At 52.3% G+C, this 20,264-nt stretch overlaps 1 protein-coding gene across 2 annotated transcripts; it reads left to right on the top strand.

Annotated features, from left to right (window-relative positions):
• The first annotated feature begins 1,080 nt into the window (after positions 1–1,080).
• Positions 1,081–18,954, top strand: CBX6 (chromobox 6). Of its 2 annotated transcripts, none has more exons than XM_030040489.2 (5): positions 1,081–1,193; positions 1,391–1,434; positions 1,614–1,679; positions 1,902–1,968; positions 10,060–18,954. In XM_030040489.2, the coding sequence occupies exons 1-5, from the start codon at positions 1,125–1,127 to the stop codon at positions 11,029–11,031; spliced, it is 1,218 nt and encodes a 405-aa protein (XP_029896349.1). In that variant the 5' UTR covers positions 1,081–1,124; the 3' UTR covers positions 11,032–18,954. The 2 variants fall into 2 exon arrangements, with proteins under 2 accessions (XP_029896349.1, XP_029896350.1); XM_030040490.2 differs by having other exon boundaries at positions 10,114–18,954.
• Positions 18,955–20,264: the final 1,310 nt, after the last annotated feature.

Genomic DNA, 20,264 nt, shown 5'->3' on the forward strand with positions numbered 1-20,264 from the left:
ATAATTCTGAAATGCACCCCTTCCTCGCCCTAAAAATGGAACCGAAGCGGGAGAATGTGCTGTTCTGCTGTGCCGGGGGTACCTCCAGGTGACGGAGGAGGACGGTGAGCTCCACGTGAAGACGGCTGCAGGGCCGTGAGCTTCCATTTTGAATCACAGAGAATGATTTTTTGACCGAGGTTTTTTCTGTCTTTTTAGCACCTGCAAGAGAGTGTAAAGCACGCTGCAAATTAAATAGGATTTTGCAGTAATACTCAGGGCAGGGAATTCCTTTAAGTGACTTAACATTTTTCTATTATTTTTTTTTTTTAAGGTTTATGTAGCATGCTTGGCCCATTTACCTTGCAGTACCTTATACTGGCTCAAAAATGAGGGCACGTACAAGTACCAGCCAAAAGGAAAGAAAAAGGGTGGGGGGGAAAAAAGGATTTAAACGCCTTTATTGCTAGTTTTTTGCCTTGGTAGGTACTTTTAAGACTGCCTGCTTCCCCCCGGTACCACCCCGCCGGCCAGAGGTGGGTGACGGAGCGAGGTGACGGTGCATCTTGCGTGTACAGACGGAGGAGAGGAGGCTGCGCGGCCCCCGCTGCCGCCATTGTTTTAAGTTAAAAAAAAAAAAAAAAAAAAAAAAAAAAAAGGACCCGTTCGGGCGGGAAGGGGCTGAGGCAGCGGAGGCGCAGCAGCACCGCCGCCATGCCGAGGGGTTGCGGCGGGCGGGCTTCCCGCCGCCGTCGCTGCTCCCTTTGCCCTCCAGCACCGTTCCCCGGGCCGGGGGGGGGGGCGAAATGGCGGGTCTCCCCTCACGGAGGCGGGGGGGGGGGGGGTGTCGATGGCGGAACCCCCGTTCTCCCACCACCCGCCCGCGCGGCCCCTTTAAGGCCCGGCGCTTGCGCGCGACCCCCCTTCCCTTAGCAACCGCCCCCCCCCCCCCGATGGAGTTGGGGGGGGGGGGGGGGCGAGGGTCACGCGCGGCCGCGGCGGGAGGGGGCGCGCGGGCGTGCGCGAGCCGGCGGCGGCACGAGGAGGGCGGGGCGGCGGGTGAGGGAGGGAGGGGGGGGCGGGGCGGCGCGGGCGGGCGGGATTATTATGGGCTGTGGGCGCCGCCGCCGCCGCTGAGGAGCAAGATGGAGCTGTCTGCAGTGGGGGAGCGCGTCTTCGCCGCCGAGTCCATCATCAAGCGGCGCATCCGAAAGGTGAGGGACCGACCGCTGTGGGAGCGGAGTTGGAAAGGCGGGGGGGGCGGCCGCCGGACAGCCCCCTTCTCCCGCCCCAGCTCCTTACTGCCGGGCCCCGGCCGAGCCGTTCGCCGGGCCCCCGCCTCACGCCGCTCCCCCCCCGCCTCACACACCCCCCCCCTCACACCCCCTGTGTGTGTGTGTGTGTGTTGCAGGGGCGCATCGAGTACCTGGTGAAATGGAAAGGCTGGGCCATCAAGTGAGTGCATCCCGTCGCGGGGGGGAACACGCCGCCCTGCGGGGGTCGGCCCCCGGGGCTGTGGGGGGTTTGGGGAGGGGGGACGGGATGGGATGGGATGGGGGTCGGGGAGGGTGTGGGGGGGGTTTGGGCTCTAACCCCCGCCGCTTATGCTCCTCCGCTGCCCGTGCCCCCGGCAGGTACAGCACCTGGGAACCCGAGGAGAACATCCTGGACTCCCGCCTCATCGCCGCCTTCGAGCAGAAGTGAGTGTTCGTCCCCCGCCCCGGGCTGGGGGGGCTGCAGCAGGTTTGGCTTGGGGTGGGTGCGCGGGAAAGGGCGTCCAGGCTCTTCTTTTTTTTTTTTTTCTTCCTTTTTTCCTCTTTTTTCTTTCGCTCTTTTTTTTTTTTTTTTTTTTTAAACTTGTATGCTTCTGTTTCTCCCTTTGGGAAAAGTTTTAACTTCTTGACAAATTTGACTCCCTAAAGGGAACGAGAGCGTGAGCTGTATGGGCCCAAGAAGAGAGGACCTAAGCCTAAAACTTTTCTCCTGAAGGTAACTCTTATTTAAATAACTTAGGCCTAGCCAAACATCTCTCAAACCTTGCCGGTGCGTGCCCTTGGAAAGACTGGACTTTCAAGTGACTTGTGCTGGCCGCCTGGCTCTGGGAACGCGAGGACAACCCGACAGGAAAGTGGGGGGGGGGGGGGGCAGGGACGCAGTAGCGTGTGAGGGGAGAATGTGTGTGCGTGCGACGGGTGCCCCAGCAGGACGGTCGGCACACGCAGATGTGCACGGTGAGGCTGCAGTCTCTTTTTCCAATACCCTCTCCCTCTTTATGGCCTTCTGCTGCCGCAGTGGAGAGCTAGCCAGCCCCGCTCCCTTTTTCTTCAGCAGCCTACTCCATCCAGCCCGTGCCCTGCAACTTAGCAGCGTGCTGAGCCATCGGGCAGCTGTGGCGGGAATCCCGCTGCCACTTGTGCTCCTCCAATTGTGTTTCAGGGTGTAGGTGCTCCACAGGAGTTTTGTGAAGGGTTCATGTTTTGATCTGTAAACTGTAGGCTTGTTTCGCTTTTTTTGGGGGGGAGTGTTTCACCTCTGCGTAGGATAGCAGCTGAAGTTTCCAGTTCCCCTCTGATAGACCCAGCACCTCTGCAAGAAGGTGTTGTTGTAGCATCTCTGCTTGCTTGCAGTGAAGAATGAGGAAGGTTTCCCTAGTGCAGTCCCCCTCCAATTTTTTTTCTTTCTTTTTTTAATTAAGGAATCTGGTAGCTGCGTGACTGCTATGTGAGCTCTGTGGATTTATTAGTTTACAGGCAAAACTCCTCGCTTTGCTCCCCTCCTGCCCCCCTTCCTCTCCAACGATCTCGATCTCAGACTACAAATGAATGTAGAAACAACACACTTTTGTACAATTAAGACAGATGAGCGAGTTCACAGCTTCCCTGGTTTTGATAAAGCCCTGGAACAGCCAGGGTGGACCCTGTGGTAAGGCATCGCTATCACTAAGTCATCCTATGGCTTTGGGCAAGTCATTTAGCCTTTGTGCATGTTTCCCCATCTGTGAAACAGGTTAATACTTTTCTTTGCCTGACAGCAGTAGGAGCTTTACTCAAGTCAGCGCAGCACTTTAACTGTATGAGCACCAGAAAGAGTGGTGGGGGCTAGGCTGTCACCTCTCCTCTGCTTCAAGAGGACATAACGAAGCACACAGAAGAAATGCAGGAACAGGCGTATTCTGATGCCCTGAGTAAAACCCAGGGGACCCTGGTAATCCTTGGAAAGTCCTGCTGATGGAACTGTCCTTCTCCCTCATTGCCTGTTTTTCTGCAAACAGTTTTCTGTATCTGCAGACTGAGAACTGCAAACATAACTGATATGTACCACCTCTTACACTTTATTCAGGGAAACTAGACTAGTTGGTTTTTCTCTTTCTGGCAGTCATGCATTAAATGAAACCCTTGTGTTTAGGTTTCCAACAATGCAGAGGAACGCTTAAAGGGAAACCACCAGCTTAAAATAGTTCTCTGCTTGAATTAAAAAATACTGGTGTTTGTAACACCTGACGTTGTTCAGAGTGGTAGAGAAGTGTTTATGCTGTGCTTTTAACGTTACTGTGTGTAATCAGTTTCTTTTTGATTCTGAATGTGATACGGCAAAATCCATTGTCAATTTTTCACTCATTTAAAAAAACAAAACCAACCCCCAAACTCAAAAATAAAATCCACTCATTCCTCCTCTTCTCCCCTTGCCCTTTTAAAACCCTCCTAAACTTGGAACCTGAATTATTCAACAGCGTCCTTTGAATCACGTCCCTGACATGTTTCTGTGGCACACCTTCCTTCTGCCAGCTACTCAAACGCTACTGAAAACCTGTAGGCTTGCGGAGCTGGCTTGGTACTTTGTAGAAGATGGATTGCGATAGGGAGCGAGATGAGCTCTCCTGAAGGCTGGTGCCACGTTGTGGGAGAGGCTGGCAGGGCAGAGTGCTACCACTGCCGCTTGGTTTGCAGCTCTGGGAGACGGAGCTGGTGAAACTGTTAGTGCTCTGACTTGCCGTTTTTCTGTGACTTCAGATCCTACCCTAAAAATAACACCCTAGGCCAGGCAGCAAGAAGTAACTCTATCTCAGCTAGCCCTATCTGAACTTATTTGAGTTCTGTTCAGGCAAACCCACTAGCTGCGGCTGGAAGTGTGATGGAGACCATGATAGTTTGCGTTGTGTGCATCTCTCGGTCAATTCTTCTGACGTGCCGAAGATGCGGGCTTGACCACTGCTAGCTCTGCAGCACTGGTGCCGCTGTGGGAGGAGTGGGATTTGGTTCTGCCTCGTGCATCGCTAACCATGTTTTTGGTTCTTTCAGCTGCAGAATCTCTTGCCAGTGAGAATTTCGGGAGCAGGGGAAGAAATTTGGTTCTTGCATCCCAGAGGGAGCCTTTGGAGTTGGCAGTTAGAACAATATTCTTTTTGATCTGTTAACTGAACAGATTAGGCCTGGATGCAGTGATGTTTAAGCAGGAGTCTGGCCTAGGACTGCTTTGGTAGACTAGTCTGCCCTTGACTCAGCGGCTTGCTAGGATTTTTCATTAAACTTAGGCTTCTGAGTCTCCAGTAAGGCATTGAAGTAAGTGTCCTGATACGCCGCTCAGTCCCCTGGCTTGTGTGGGTGTTGTAGTTTGCAGTTGGGGCTAGGTTTATCCTGGGATTAGTTCTCAAAAGCTGCAGATAGGCACCCAGGGGGATTTGCAGAAAGCATTCCAGCAGGTTAGTGGCCCACGCCTTTGGAAAAGCTTTGAAAAGCTGCATCTTCGGCCACCTGCTGCCTTTGTAAGCCAGGCTCCCATTGCTGAGAGCTAACACTTGCCCTTTCGATCAGACTGCAAAGGGAAATTACAGTCCAGGCTTTGTAATATCGCTGTCAAGATGGCCGGTGTTGAAAGTGACCCCTGCAAACTTCAACTGCAAAGTTTTGGGCAGGAAATGGGTCTTTATCCTCTGCATACTAGGGGCAAACTTTCCCACAGCTGAGATCAAGCTTGGCGGGAGGTTGTAATTCTTGGGAGGCTGCTGGTATGCTGCAAGCTTTGTGCTGAGTGTATGGGAAGTGGAGTCCTTGGCCTGAAATGTACATAAAGCTCTTACCTTACTACTTAGGTGTCTGGCAGAAGTCATCTTTGAGGACAGGCCCTTCAGCTGTAGGTCAGAATGGAAGCTGGTGCGAGGTTAGAAAGAGACGTAGTGGGTGCTATAGTGATATTCCTTTTTTCCCCTGCTCGGTTTGCTCTTTTTATTTTGCTTTTCCCTCAGCACTGCGCTGTGTGGAATGCAAAACTCGCCAACTAATCTAATAAAGTCTAGCAAGTGCTATTAAGAGACAGAGCCCGGTTTGCAAGCTCAGTGGGTGGCTAGCAAAGCCCCCTAGTCAGAGTGGCTGTAAATACTAAGGTGAAAAGACTGGAGAAGGTTAATGGGAAGGAAGAAGTAAGGGAGAGTAAAGGAGAGCCTTAGTGGGTGGGGGTTTGTGGGGGGAGAAGGGGCCGAGCAGCGTGGTGTTCTGTCGCTTTGCCCTTCCTTGAACTCTAAAGTTGGAGTTGGGTTTCTTTTGATCTCCTCCCTGTTCGTAAATTATCCCTGAGCGGTTTGAAAACAGACTGTTCCCCTTTGTAGCATTTTGTTCCCCATCCAGTAGGGAAACTTTAGTTTATGGCAGTGTTGCTTGGGAGAGCTGTGCTATGAACTGGCTTGCTGTTGCCTTGTCACTTGGAAGACTGCAGAAGAAAGAGGGCGATAAAAAGGCAGAATGGCAGCCAAAAAGGGGAAAGAAGAGCTCTTGCGAATGCTCTTTGGAGCAAGGACTGTGGGAATGCAGGTGGAGAATAAAAGACAAAGCAGAACCAGTAATTTATGAGAGAGTAACGCTACTATGGTGCAGCAGCACTACTGGAAATGACTTGATTTTGAAATAATTAACTAGAAATCCGTTGCCTTACAAGGTCTTTTTTTGTCTTTTTTTTTTTTTTTTCTTCCAAATTGCAGAGGTTTTGATACAAATCAGGTAAGAAAGGCTTTTCTAAGCACGTGTCCATGTACGTGCTTGTGTGCTTCAGTGCGTTAAGGGAATGAATGAACAAATATGCTTGCTGGGCCTCAAGGGACATTTATTCAGAAATAGTAGGGAACAGGGGAGCTATACTAGTTCCCAGGGGCAATGAGGGAGAGCTGTACAAGCTAAATAAAGGTGATACATATCCCAAAAGGGAAGAGGGGGAAGGGAAGCAATCCTAGCAATTGGCTTGCTCTCGTGACAGAGCACTGCAGCAAGCCTCCAGAAGCTGCATCCTGATGTAGGCTGAGCTGTAAGCAGAGAGTGAATTACTTCGTATACATGCTGAGTACCTCTTCGGCAGTGAGCAAATCCTGCGGGTGAAAACAGCAAAACCCAGAGAGGCAGTTTCCATTTGGAAAACTTCTGAGTTAAGTAGCAAACTGTGGTGACAGAGCTGAAAGGATTAAACAGTTTGTTTTTTCGAAGACCTTATGCTCATACGGCTCATGAGTGTGATCGAGTAATGGATCCGTAGCAGGGAGAAGTGCGTTTCCAACAGATAAAACTGAATGCTGAGTCCTCTTCAAACCAGAAGTAGCAAGTTACTTAATGTGAAGTTGGAAGCAGAAGGAGAGCCCAGAAAATGTGCTGTCCTCTGCAGGGAAGAGACTTGAGTTCATGTAGTTGATGCCTGAATAAACCTGATCCTGTGGTAGGAATACTGAGCTTTGCAAGTGAGAGGGCTCTGGGGGCTGGTCTTAGATAAAGCATCTGATACTATTTTTCTTGAAACCTTACCTGGAAAAACAAGCTTGAGGTAAGCTGAATATTTGCATATTGCTCTTTGGAACTTGTGTTGAAGCTGGCCACTGGGGGATAGCAGTGTAGCACCAGGGGAGGAGTGTTGGGTCCCAGCTTACCCTCTCTCTTAATAATCTGGCCAAAGAGATTGATGCTGTGTGTAGTCTACCCGGAGACTACTGAAACTGTAATTTAATAAATGCAGAGAGCTGAAACATGAGTTAGAAACAGCTTTAATCTTGAGGAACTGCCCCAGAACTAACTGGAAACGTAGACACATAGCAAATGAAGGAGACCTACTGGTTCTGGCACACTGGAAAAGTCCTAGCCATGGACCAGGGCTCTGTGCTAGCTGCTGTGTAAGCACAAAACCAAGACAGGTCTCTTTGTCAAAACAGGACAGGAGCTGATTAGTGTGCACAGGCTGAGCAACTAAAATCAGCAGGACTATGGAAGTGGCTGGGCAGTGACCATCCCACCATTATCGCTTTTCATTTAACGTGGTTGATGGGAAGCTTTGCTGAGGAATTTTGGGGTGTATAAGGCAGCTGTGGGTGTTTGTGACTGCTTCCCCCAGACTCAGGGGAGGCCACCTTTTTTCTCATGTAGGTGATGGAAGGGAGCACTGTGGGCAGGCTGCAGTTAGACTCGACTCTGAGCAGAGTGGCACAGAGGGGGCATGATTACAGGGTAGGGAATTAATCTAGAAGACATGCGGCGTTGGCAGCCCAGGAAGCCCTGAAGGATGCCTGTGTCTATCCGCTGAAGCTGTGGATCAAGGATTTTTACTGGCATATCTGTCTGTACCCTCTGTCTGGCTTCCCTGTCCTGTGTTTTGGAACCGGACATTGCGTTGCACTTTGCTCTCAGCTGAACAGTGGTAAATTGGCGAGAAGCCCAAAGCACAAGAGCAGCAATGCTGGAAGGGCTGGCTGTGATGGGAAAGAGTGGGGAAGGGAAGAATAAAGTTGTTAATCCAGGCTGTGCTGGTATGTAATGTCAGAAAGCAAACTGTAGCTTGTCCTGATGTTTACCATCTGCTTCAGAGGGACCTGTGAAGAGAGGGAGCAAGCACAGCCCTAGATGTGCATCTGTCTCTGCCTGTGACCTCCTGACGGGGTCTGCGGGGTCTCTAATTTGTGGATCAGTAGGATGGGGTGGGGAGAGTTGATATGTGGTGCAGGGAGTTCATCTGGTGCTGCTGCTGTGCTCCAGCCTGTAGGATGCCTGGGACAGGAACTGTGTCTACCTATTTGTTTTCTGAACAGTTTAAGGCATGGAGTAAGGCACGAGGCTGAGTAAAGAGAAACTAGCTGGACACTGGGATGCTTCCTGCTATAGCAGGACGTGTTGGGTTTGTCTGTGCTGGGGACGCTTCCCTCTAGCTAGGTGAAACAGCCCTGTTACAGCCCAGGGTTAACATGGAGAGTGTCTGTGCCTGCCTTGGCAGTCGTATTACTCGTCCCTGTTTCTTTGTCAGTTGGCTAATACAAAGCCTAGAGTCCCTGGTTCAGATGAGCCTCCGGTCTGTGTGTTCACATAACAAGCAGGGAAGGAGGCCTCATCTTTGTAGTCCTTTTAAAGCTAGGATGCAAGTAATATTGAAGGGCATGATCATCCAACATTAGCCAGGGAGGAACAAAATGTCTTCACATCTCTGTTCTCTGCTCATTCAGGATCTTCTGAAGTTCCCATGGGGATCTCGATGGTAGAAGAGGGGCACTGGGGTGACAGCAAAACTCCGGGGATGTAGGGCCAGGGCTTTGAGCTTATTGTGCAAGAGCTGGCCTGGGCCCCTCGCTTCGATCTGTTAGATTCCTGCCTTCACACGCACGTTTTTTTTCCCCAGGCGTTTCTCTGTTAGGAGGCAGAGCCTGCGGGGTGACAAAGGAGATGGTGTTGGAGTGCTTAAGCTCTTAGCTGGCAAGAAGCCATCCCGATGTTGGCTAGGGGGCAACGGGATGGAAAAGTTGGGGAGGAAAAGCAGCTGTCGTCTTCTAGCACTGCAGTTCTTGTCGTGCCCACGAGGTGGGGGAAGCAGCTCACTAGATGGGCAATGGGAGGGGGGGGGGGCTCGCCTGTCCCCTCCAGGCCTGGGTGACTTCTGCCTGTGACCGCTGCTGAGAGGGAGTAAGGAAGGAGGTTTGTTTGGGCAAGGAGTGGGGTGCAGGTGGGAGGCTGAGCTCTACAAGCAACTGTGCTCTGACAAGGCGTGGTATAAGAATATGCTCTGGGTTTCCATGCCCACAGGATCTTTGGGTCATACTGCCTCAATTTACCAATGAAACTGTTGTTCCTGCTGCCAAAAAATGTTCCTGTCTCTGGTACGTGAACCAAGGCAGGTTTTGGCACTATCTCCAAGCTCCAGAAGAGCTTAAAAGTCTTGTTCCCCTGCTCTGGCTCTCAGGGAAGGCTGACACTGAGCAGTTGAACTGGTGCTGCTTCTGCTCTGTTTCGTTAGTACGTTTCAAACAAGTGTGGTGTTCAAAAGGACAAGGCAATCTCTTCTTTGGTCATGTAGTTAAACTTGACTTGAGTTCCAGCTGGCCTAGTCTCTGGCTTTAAACACTGGGCCTTGCTGCCACAGCAGAGTAAGGATAAACAACTTGCTTGTGATCTCTAGTTAAAATTAAGCTTCAGATCTCTGCGTTTCTTGTGTTTAGCTAAGACAGCTCCAACAGACCACTCTCACCTGCCTCCAGTTATGTTCCTCAAGACCCTTTTCTACCATGTTTTCCAGAGCAGATGAGTCTGGTTGTGGGAGGGGAAGAGCAAACTGGATGCATTACTCTTCATCTCCCCCTTGTCTTGTGTTCATTTCATAGAGGACCTGATACAGTCTTCTGTCTTGGGACTCGTATGTAATTTTGGATGCTAACTCAGCACTAACAGCCCCAATGCCTAGGAGGATGCTTGGTTGTTTGGCTGGCAGTGGAGGGTTGTGTATGTTGGCTGGTGATGACTGAGGGGGGCTTTGGAAACCATTAACTGTAATCCTAAAACATGGCTGGAGGGTGGCAATTTCCTCTTGGGGAAAGCACATGCCAACAGGGGCACAGCCTAGGGAGTAATTTGCCCAAAAAGGATATAGACAGTGCCCTGTGCTTGTATGGGGCTGCGCCATAGCTATCAATAGTCCATAGGTGTGTACATGTGCTTGTCATTAATGTGGGTATAAACGTGACACGGCATTGCTGGTAAGCGTGTGTCCTGATGTTAGCGATGCCCAATTTGAGATTTGGCTGCACCTAGGTTGCCTCTCTGACCCTGTTTTTTTTCTCTCTCCCCACCACCGCAGGCTCGGGCCCAAGCGGAGGCCCTCCACATTGGGGATGTACACTTTTCTGTCAAGCCTGGTTCTAGCACCTCCTCTCCCAAGCTCCACTCCAGCGCCGCGGTGCACCGGCTCAAGAAAGACATCCGGCGATGCCACCGCATGTCCCGGAGACCCCTGCCCCGTCCAGACCCCCAGAACGGTGGGAGCGTGGGTGGCGGGGCTGGCATCCGTCCTCCCGTCTCGCCCTTCTCGGAGACCGTCCGCATCATCAACCGCAAGGTGAAACCCCGCGAGCCCAAGCGCAGCCGCATCATCCTCAACCTCAAAGTCATTGACAAAGGTGGGAAGCCAGCCAACGGGGCCGGGGGCCTGGCTCGGCCCAAGATCCCGTCCCGAAACCGTGTCATTGGCAAGAGCAAAAAGTTCAGCGAGAGTGTCCTCCGCACCCAGATCCGCCACATGAAGTTCGGCGCCTTTTCGCTCTACAATAAGCCGTCCGCTGCGCCTGCCCCCTCTCTGGAGGGCAAAGGGGAGGCCGAAGGCTCCCAGGCAGCCTCCTGTGGGCTCATTATGAGCTCCACCCCCTACGATGCCCCCAGCTCCAGCTCCTCCGGCTGCCCATCGCCCGCCCCCCACTCCTCCTCCGACCCCGATGATTCCCCTCCGAAGCTGCTGCCCGAGACCCTCAGCCCAGCCATCCCCGACTGGCGCGAGTCAGAGGTCCTCGACCTCTCGATTCCACCCGAGTCAGCTGCCACCAGCAAGCGTTCTCCCCCAGGAGGGTGCAGTGGGGGGCAGACACCCTCCTTGTCCCTCTCATCTTCTGACCCGGAGCAGGAGGCCGGCGACTGGCGTCCCGAGATGTCCCCTTGCTCTAACGTGGTGGTCACAGATGTCACCAGCAACCTCCTCACCGTCACCATCAAGGAGTTCTGCAACGCGGAGGATTTTGAGAAGGTGGCGGCGGGCGGCGGCGGCGGAGGCAGCAAGTGAGCAGCCAGGTCCCCCCGCTCTAGGGGCATGGGGGGAGCTCTACCTGCGAGAAGTCGTGGTGCGAATGGCTGTCCTTAGTTCTCTCCTTCTCCCCTTGGTTGTCCTTCTGCCCTCACTACCACCCTTCCTCCTCCTTTCCCCCTGCCCGCTCCCTCTTGCCTGGAGGCTGGAGTGTGTCAGTGGGGGGGAGCAGAGGCACCCGCCATTCCTGGGGTGTCGCTGCCACTGGGAGGAGGCAGGGAGGGTCGTGGTGGGGCTGGGGAGTGGTTGTTTGTCCTTGAATGTGGTGTTGTCCAACGGGCGGTGGAGCCTTTGGGGATGAGGGATGGGAGAGCGTGTGTCTGTGTGCCTGTGGAGGTGGTGGGGAAGGTGCTCTTCCTCTTCCTTCCCCTTCCATCTTTCACAAAAAGTGAAGAGGAGCTTCAGACCCTTGGAGGGGGAGGATGTAAGAGGATTGGAGCCCTTGCCCACGCCCCCCCCAAGCCTTCTCCCACAGTGTGCATGCAGTCTCTTTCATTCCTATGTTTCCCCCTTGCCGTGACTCCAATCCTGCCATCCTTCCTGGCCTGCGGCCTGGCTCTGCACTCTCCTCTGCTGTCCTCATGGCAGTTGCTGATCCAGATGCCCCCAGAGCAAGGGGGAGAGGGGCAGGTGAAGCGTCATGCCTGGAAGGTGCTTGAGACAAAGCTGGGGTGGTGGGGGGTGCCCCACGCAGCACACACCCCCATATTGGCTTCCCCTTTCCTTTGACTATTGGTGCTACCTTGGCAGTTGTATGGGTGCTTTCAGGTGCCCTGGTCCCTCCTCTTCTCCTGCATCTTCCAACTTGCTCAGCTCTGCAGGGGGAAGGGAAGAAAAGGGGAGTCTGCTTCTGGCCCAGATCTTCCTCCTGGTGTTCATCACTTGCACTTGCTTGGGGGAGAGGGCATGAAATGCCCTTCCCCGGCCTTTCCGTGGTGGAAGTGGGAGCGGGCCATGCATCCATCCTTCAGTTTGGGGGAAGATAAGCTGACAGCATGACGCTGCCCCAGCCGGGTGAGGCTGGTCTCCTGCCTTGTGCGTAAGCTTCCCCTGACCCTTTTTGCTTCCCCCTGCTCCCTCGGAAGGAGGGAGGGAGGGATGGATGCTAAGGTGGGTCGTTTGCTCTTCCTGCTTCTTTTCTTCTCCTGCTCTCCCTTCCCTGTGGTGGATGGCCTGGAAGAGGGCTCCCCTCTGTCTTTGCAGGGTCTGAAACAGCCCTTACAACTGTCAACCAAAGGTGCTAATAAGAAATAACTGTCTCTCTCACATCGTATGCATGTGCGCTGGATCTCTTCCCCCAGAGCTCCTGTGAGCTGATCTAGAAATTCCTTCTCGTCACCCCTAGCAAGAAGGAGCGAGCGAGACCACAGCTTGCTGTTCTTTACCCACGGCTCCCTCTTTCCCTGACCACTCCTTGTTCACATCCAAAATAAGCTCTCTCTTTTGCCTGCCGTTTCTGGCTTGCTCCATTTCTATGTGGGTCCTAAGCTTCACAGTGAGATGCTGTTCCTTTGCTCTCCCTTTCCCCCCTACTCGCACAGGACTCGGCCTGTAGGGGCAAGGAAAAGAGGTGCTGATCAATCAGTGGGAGAGCCTCGCCTCTCAGCCCTATCCCTGGTGTTCGGGATGGGGCAGAGCGGTGTCACTTCTACATAACATGCTGCAGAGGTGAAAAGGGTGGAAAAAAATTCCCCGCGTCAGGGCTCACCTACTTACAAACCTGCCCTGGACGGGTGAACACGAGTGGAATCGTCCCCTCTGGTGCTTCCACACGAGGATGCTCGGGAGCTGCTGGCTCCGAGGAGTGCTCTCGTGCGGAGTAGTGATTTTGTGGTTGCAGTAGTCCGAGGGTAGAAGGGAGGCAGTTTGTGGGAGAGAGGTGATCCTTGTTTGCCCCAGGGGTGTCTTCGGGACGGTAGAGGGATAGACCAGCTTCTGACCTTAATTAGGGCTTCTGTGCCCAGAGCTTGTCTTTTCCCCGCCTCCAGCGCCTGGGTTGCTGTAATAAAATCTTTGCTGCCCTCTCCACAAGCCTTGCCTTGCAGCAGGTGGTATTCAAAGCCGTGGGGCACGGTGAATTCACACCAGTTGCCGTTGGGTGTCTGTGCAGACAGTCCGAGGGGGATTCCAGGTGCTGTTAGCACCACCCTTTGCACGCCTCTTTTTTTTTTTCTTTCCTTGGTTAAAGAGCTTAGTGGACTCTTTGGGGATGCAGTTGCATTCACAGATGAAGCTAGGGGCAGGGAGAAAGAGACTTCCCCGATCCATTCACCAAGCTAAGGCTTCCTATAACTTGTTGGACTTGTGTGCGTGTCTGTATTAATACCTGCCTGTATTTTTTGTGTCTGGTTTTTTTTGGCATCTTTCCTGTGCCTGGCACACCCAGGGATCCCTTATTTTAGCATAGCCTATCCATTTGACTGCAGCTTCAAAGATGAGCAGTTTGTAGGCATAGGGAAAAGCTCGCTCTTAGGGAAATAGCGAGGAGATTCTTCTCTTTTCTTTTCTTTTTTTTTTTTTTTTTTTTTTTTTTCCCCTCCCCTTCTCAACAAGAACTATTCTGCGGCTGCGAGATAAGAGGAGCTTCTTTGTGGGGTGGATGCAAACTGGCCAGTCACTTTAGGTTGTTAAGTTACTGTTTGGTGTGTATGTGGTGATGTGTTTTGTTTCGTGGTATTGAGGTTCTGGAAAAAAAAAATAATGAAGCGTTTAAGTGGGAGATAAAAGGGAACTTTAATAGGAAACTCTTGATGTGTTTTGGCCAAGATGTGTTCACTTGGCAGAATTCTTTTCCCCAGTGTCTCTTGTATGGTGTTCTTTGGGGGCAGGGGGCAGGAATTGTTTAATCGAAGGGGTTTTGCCTTTCTCCAGAGTGACAAGCAAGGGGACTGTCTGTGAAGAGCAAAACAGTGGGTCATTGTAGGGATACTCCGTGAGGACCTTCTTCCTGTGGCGAGGAGATGAGGGGACTTGTTGCGGCAGAGGAACTCGTGCAGTAGATCCTCTTTGTGGAGGAAGAAAGGAGTATGATCCGGCTTGCAGACACAGCTCGACTGCTTGTGTGACAAATCTCTCCCTGGGTGGGTCACCAGGTGGGAACCAAACCCTGAACCTCTGGATCCGAAATGAGGATCCTGTGCTGTTTTGAGTTAGAGAGTTGCTAACTTGAAGGCAGCAGCAGCCTCAAGTTCCCTTAGGTGGACGAGCCACTTGAGGCTGACTAACCTACCTTCGTATTCACGTGGGTTATGCTCCTCCTTCTGAATTTTTGCCCTTGCTCCGTAAGATGGAGATGGGAAAGAAGATCCATCCATGCCCTTTTTAAAGGGCATGGGATTGAGGGAGGAGTTTATTTTGAAAGTATCCCCTTCCCTTCCCCATAACTCCTAGAAAAAAAAAAAAAAAACAACAGGGAAATATTCTCTGTGTCTGTGCCATGTTTGTTCTCTTGTCGTCGTGTTTTTAGAGGAGATTTTATGATGGAGTGGAAAAAGTGAAATGATTAGTTTTGCATAAAAAAAGAAAAGTTTAAAAAAAATTTCTACAGGGGGAGAGAGAGAGAGAGAGAGTTTAAAAATGAATAATAAATGCAGTGATTGCACAAACTGTAGTGGTATTAGATGGTCCTTAGAGAAAAGAGTATTTTGTAGTATCGAAGCATGTGTGTCTGGGATGGTGTTTGGCTTGCTTGAACTGGAGGGAAAGGCATTCTGGGACTAAGCAGCGATCTCTGAGCTGAAAAGGCAAGTTGCATGTTGGAGGAACCCTGTCTACAAACCCTTCCCGTCCTTGCCTCCCAAGTGTTGGAGTGAGTTCCCTTCCCTCCCATACCTCTCCTGTGAGCTAAGGTGGAGTCTCCAAGTGGTTTTCCGGCCGAGCGGCCCTCAGAAATGGCCGGTCGCGTTCTGCCAGAACGTGGATCGGGCCACCAACATGGAAACAGTTGACTTACTTTGCATGCACAGCAAGCTGCTAAGATTTGGGGTTGGCATGTACCTTTCCTGCCAAGTCACTGTCTCTTCTCTTTTCCTTCCCCCGTATCCAACCAGGATTAAACATGGTGGGCTTATCTCCCGGGACACAGATACGCCTCCCCTCCTTAGGGTCTCTTAACTTCTTCCAGCGTCAGGTGGAGAGTGGCATTTTTCCGTATAGGATTCACCACATCAGGACAGAGAACCGAGTCCCATCTGTATGTAGTCCGGCGTCCCATCTCTGACAGTAGTCGGATCTTCAGAGGCAGATGAGAGAGCTGCCTCCTGTGCTCTGAAGGTGTTGCCGAGTGAGGCATACCCTCTTCTTGAGGCCAGCAAATGCTGGAGGTTTTGGGGTGGGGAGGGGACAGGAACACCTCGACAGGACTGTGCTCGAGTAGGGCTGTCGCCTTTTGCTCCGGCTTCCTGAGGAGTGGTGGGGACGAGTTGCCTGAATGTTTCTTCAAAGTGAGGAAGCAGCTCTTGCGTGCTGGCTTCCCTTTCCAAGATGTCTCTGCTGGGCATTCATCTGGTGCGTGGGAGTGACTGTAGGGAAGAGGGAAGCCACCAGATGTTGGCGTCTGAACAGAAGGTGGCAGGCAGGGGATGCTAGGACAGCTTTTCTTGTCTGGACTTCTCTGGTGGCCTTGGCTTTGCAATGGCAGGTGACGGATGTCTCGATGCCTCCCATAGCCTGGGCTGCTCTTGGGAACTTTTTCTTTCTCTCTCTGCCCATCGAGCTCTGTCAGTGCTTCCCACAGCCTTCAGCTTGGAGTGGCAGCCTCCTGTCTTGTGCTCTCTTTTCTCCTCGCTGAGCAGAGTGGGACTGGGGAGGCGTGAAGCTAATGAGATGCAAGCTCCTTTTGAGATGGAAAACGGAGAAATAGAATGTGGCGAGCAGGCTCAGCTGTGGTGAGCCACTACTTAATTTCTGTTTTCAAAAGAAAAGGAGCATTTCTCCGCGTCTCCCCGTTACCAAAGTTCCCAGGGAGATTTTGTGAAGTAAACAAAACAAAACAAAAAAAACAATCCTGCTCTTTACCAAGTAGGAGCTGTCTCTGAGCTGAGTCTTCCTAGGGATTTCACTCCCTTTCCCAGCCCCTCTTTGTAGAGGAGGTTTCGGCAGCTCCCAGCGTTTGGAGATGATCGCCTTCCTGGGGACCTCCTGGCAGAAAGAGGTTGCCATGCTGAAGGATAGTGTCCCGAGTCCTCCACACTTCTGCCCACCCCAGGTCGTGGCATTAGTGGGGCTGCTTGGGAGCAGGTCTTTCTTCCCAGGGAGGTGTAACAAACCTGGAGTGCGTGTCTGGCTAAGTGCTTATTTTTTCCCCTTGCCTCCTTCCCCACCTTCCGACAAGACCTTTTCCTCCTTGCCTGGCGCATCCTTTTACTCCAATGTCGCTTGCTTTTGCTGCATTTTTCAATCGCCCAATAATCGTGCAAGAGCTGGGATCTTATTTACTTTTTATATATAAATATATAAATATAAAAGAAGCCCTCCCCCCTCCCCTCTTTCCCCCTGTCTCACCCACCACCCTGTGCGCAGCCTTCCTGATCTCTGCTCTGAAGGCGGTGTGCTGTAGAGGGTTAATTTGGGGCCGGGGATTCCGTGCCTCCTGGGTTCTGTTCCTTCTTGGTCTGCTGTGGCCTTTCTGCCAGCTGTGTCACTGCCCTGTGCCTCCGTCTCCCCCGTGCGGAGGGGGTGGGGGGTGGAGGGGACCATCCTGCTGAGGGTGCTGGCAGCCCGACTCCCGCGGTGTTTGCACAGAGCCGGAGGAACGCCGAGTATTGCTTCAGAAATCCCCCTTTCCCTGTCCGTGCTTCCTTCCCTAGGTAACTCCAGCAAGTATCTTCATTTCATCGATGCTTTGGAGTTGAGCAAAGAAGTGGCTTTATTTTCTTTTCTTACTTTGATTTTTTTTTTTTTAGGTCCCTCCCCAGAGCGCAATGTGTGTGGTTTCTTTTTGGGGGTGTAGATGGGAGGAGATGTTGGAGTCTATCTCCGTCCTCACCTTTGCCCTTCCGTCCTCTACTTCTCTCCTCTTTTGATGTTGCCCTGCATCAGACTGACGTGGCTAGTGGGGTTTGCACCCTTGTCTGTGCAGGGTCGACAGCCTTGGCACCAGCAGCTTCGCACGTGTTCTGCATCGTGCATCTGAGGTGCCCTGTGTCCCGCCTGCTTCGCCTCTAAGGATATTGCAGGGCCCCAAGTTCTTCTTTCGCCCTTTCTTTAAATTTCTCCTTCTGGGAGTGAAGGGAGGTGTAGTCAGTTTGCCCTTCCTGTGGTCATGGGCTGCCTCTGGCAGCTCTTCTGTCCCTTAAACCTTCTCTGGTGGGAAACAAACTGTCTCCAGGACCGTTCGAAAGCACGGTCCTTGTGGTGACAGTCCCTGCACCTCAGGTGAGCGCTGTGCTTTGAGCCTTCTCCCTCCAGGCGCCCACCCGAGAGTGCCGGCAGAGACGGCACCGGGGGTGGAGGAGCGGGGATGCCCGTGAGCACCGTGCTGCGGCGTAGGGAGGAAGAAACGTGACAGAAGAGCGGTTAGGTGCCATCGGGGTGATGCCAGCTTTGGCAGTGGCTCAGAAAATCTGTCTGGCGGGAGGGAAGGGGCATGGTTGGGACGAGCAGCTGAAGTGTTACTTCCCATTTGTAGGGCCCCGGTTCTTGACTTCGTTCCTTTTTCAGCTGAGCACTTAGAGCTTGCACTAAACTGCAGGAGTGTGAAAGCACTTCGGGGGGCTTCAGGGCCTCGTAGGACTAGCAGAGCCCTTCCGTGCTCACGAGCAGCCCCCCGGCTGTGCCCCGCTCTCCGGGGGTGCCGAGGGTTTCCTTCTGGGCAGAGCAGCAGGTGGGTTGCTCTTTCGCAGGTAGGTTGCTCTTTAGCTGTCCTGGAGGGAGCCTGCTGCTGCCAGCCCCCCGGCTGCAAAGGGGGACGTAGTCTTAGGTCAAGTTCTCAAACAGAACAAAAAAAATAAATACTCATTGTGATGACTTTTTTTAGAAAAAGGTTGTCGTGCCCATGCCTCCCCCAGGCTAATCAACTTGGTATCCTCTCCTCCTCTTCTTCTCTCCCCTGCCATTAAGCCTTGTACGCTCCTTAAGAATAGAGGACTCTCTCTTTTGGGATATTTTTCCCCCCTTGTTTGTTTTCTTTTTTGGATAGAAAGTTGTCCGGTGGTGGTGGAGGACAGGGGCCCGCCTCATCTGTTCCTTCCTTTCACCTTCCCCAGTGCCAAGCTTAGGCTCAAATCCTGCAGATTCCTGCAAATACTGAACTTTGAGCAGGCGAGTTACCCCACTGAGCTCTGTGGTACTTGGGTGCTTCAGATTCTGCTTGTGCTTGAGTTTTGGCAGCATCAGAGCCTTCTCCTTTCTCTTAGAGAAGGTCAGACCTAACTCCTAGAGTGCTGATGGTTCTGGTGCAACCCATCTGTCTCTTTATTTCCCCTCACTTGGCATACAGAGTGAAGGTGGTGAATTTTTTTTTTTTAATTTAAAATAAACCTAAATATGTATCTTGTAATTTTTTTTATTTTGAAAAAATGCATTTAAGGATTGTGCACGGATGAATTGTATCTATATATTTTTTTTGTCTTGCAATTTTCATTTTAAATATAGTGTTTGTTCAGTTTTTTGTTTTGTTTTGTTTTTTTTAATCCAGTTCCCAGCTGGCTAAACTCTGTCTAGAGCGGATGGGTGGGAGGCGTAGCCACTGGAGGGGCGATTGAATCACCCCTTCCCCTGGCGCTTCCCACAAGAAAATGGTTTGCTCCAGGTTTGGGGGTGGGGGTTGTGCTAATTACTCTTGTATTCTTGTACATTTTGTTCTTTCTGCTGCTCTTGAATATTGTATCAATGCCAGAAATGGGGAGTTAAAGATTAAAAAAAAAATAAAAATTAACCCCAATAAATTGTTACATTCCAAAACCTGTTGTCTTCTCTTCCTTGGGTGGGCTGTGACCTGCTCTGGGTATGAGCGACCTGCGGAGCTGGTGGTGGGGATACTGCAACGCCTGCCCTAAGCCAGCGTCGATCAGCTCTGCGGTCAAATGCGAACACACTTAGTACCCTCTTACGTACTGTGGGTCAGTTCTGGTTTGGGTCTCCAGACCCTTCTGGACACAGAGAAGCTCTGACAAAGGACGAGGGAGACTTCTCCTGTAATGCTGAGGGAAGGGGGGGCACTTTGGGAAGGTCAAACTGTAGCAAGCAGAACCTGAAAGCGCTCCTCCAAATGGCTTTGGAGAACCTCCCATGGGTCTCCCGCATCCTTTTCTTTTAAAAATGAAATTAGATCTGAGCACAACCTAGGATGCAGTGGCTGAAAAATGCCTTGGGCTTTTCCCAACTCCAAAACGCTTGCCTAAGTGCGCTTTATGATGTGCTGTCTAAGAAATAGAGTGAAAAAGACTCTTAATGTGCGTAATCAAAGCCCCAAATGCACTTCATTAGTCCCTCGCCTATAGAAACATATAAAAAAAAGGTTACAGCAAAATTTCAGGTGGGGAAGCTCTCTTGGCACGAGACGCGATGGGGCGAGCGGATGGGTTTTGGGTGAGGAGGCACTCGCTCCTCGGGCGGGCAGAGGAGGGGAGCAGGAAGGCTACTCCTGGGTGCTGGGAAAGGGGTAGTGACCGGGCGCAGCTGTGGGGTGTCACCGTCGAGCTCCAGCCAAAACACCTTCGGGGCTGCCCTTCGGCTCGCTGATCCGGGTCTTGCCTGGAGAGGGAGAGGTTGGGCTGAGCTGGCGGTTCCTGGGGGAGTCAAGGTGAGCCAAGGCTGGAGGTGCTTGAGATGCTTCTCCAGCGTCCGAGGCTCGACAAGTCACAGGAGAGCCCTCTCCAGCAGTGACGTGTCTTGGCTGGCCGGGAGCAGGGAACGCTGCCCAGCGAAGCAGAGCAGGGCCAAGGTGTTCTGCTGTTCGTGTCGCGCCATCAGGCTCGCCTTGCCTCCGCCACGTGCCAAAAACGCCCGTGGGGCCGGCGCGCTCTCCCTCGCCCCAGCACCCTGGTTTTGCTGAGAGGGGAGCGGGCTTTCACCTGGACCTGAGTACAGCACATGAAGCCACCTCTGACCCATGTTTTCTGGAGCTGGAGGAAGGCTGGAGAGGCAGACGCCAGCCTTGACCGGACACATCCAAAAAGAAGCCAGGATTTTCGTGCTACGTGGAGATCCCCAAGTGAGGGGGGCTGAAGGGTCCCGGTCTAAGGAGCAGGTGGGGTTGGGTCCATGGGGTT

Source organism: Aquila chrysaetos, chromosome 17 (assembly GCF_900496995.4).
Source record: "Aquila chrysaetos chrysaetos chromosome 17, bAquChr1.4, whole genome shotgun sequence".
Classification (NCBI taxonomy): domain Eukaryota; kingdom Metazoa; phylum Chordata; class Aves; order Accipitriformes; family Accipitridae; genus Aquila; species Aquila chrysaetos.

Coding starts and splice junctions, on each gene's coding strand:
- CBX6 (XM_030040489.2), top strand. CDS start 1,125: ATGGAGCTGTCTGCAGTGGGGGAGCGCGTCTTCGCCGCCGAGTCCATC. Junction 1,194..1,390: donor TCAAGCGGCGCATCCGAAAG/GTGAGGGACCGA, acceptor TGTGTGTTGCAG/GGGCGCATCGAGTACCTGGT. Junction 1,435..1,613: donor TGGAAAGGCTGGGCCATCAA/GTGAGTGCATCC, acceptor TGCCCCCGGCAG/GTACAGCACCTGGGAACCCG.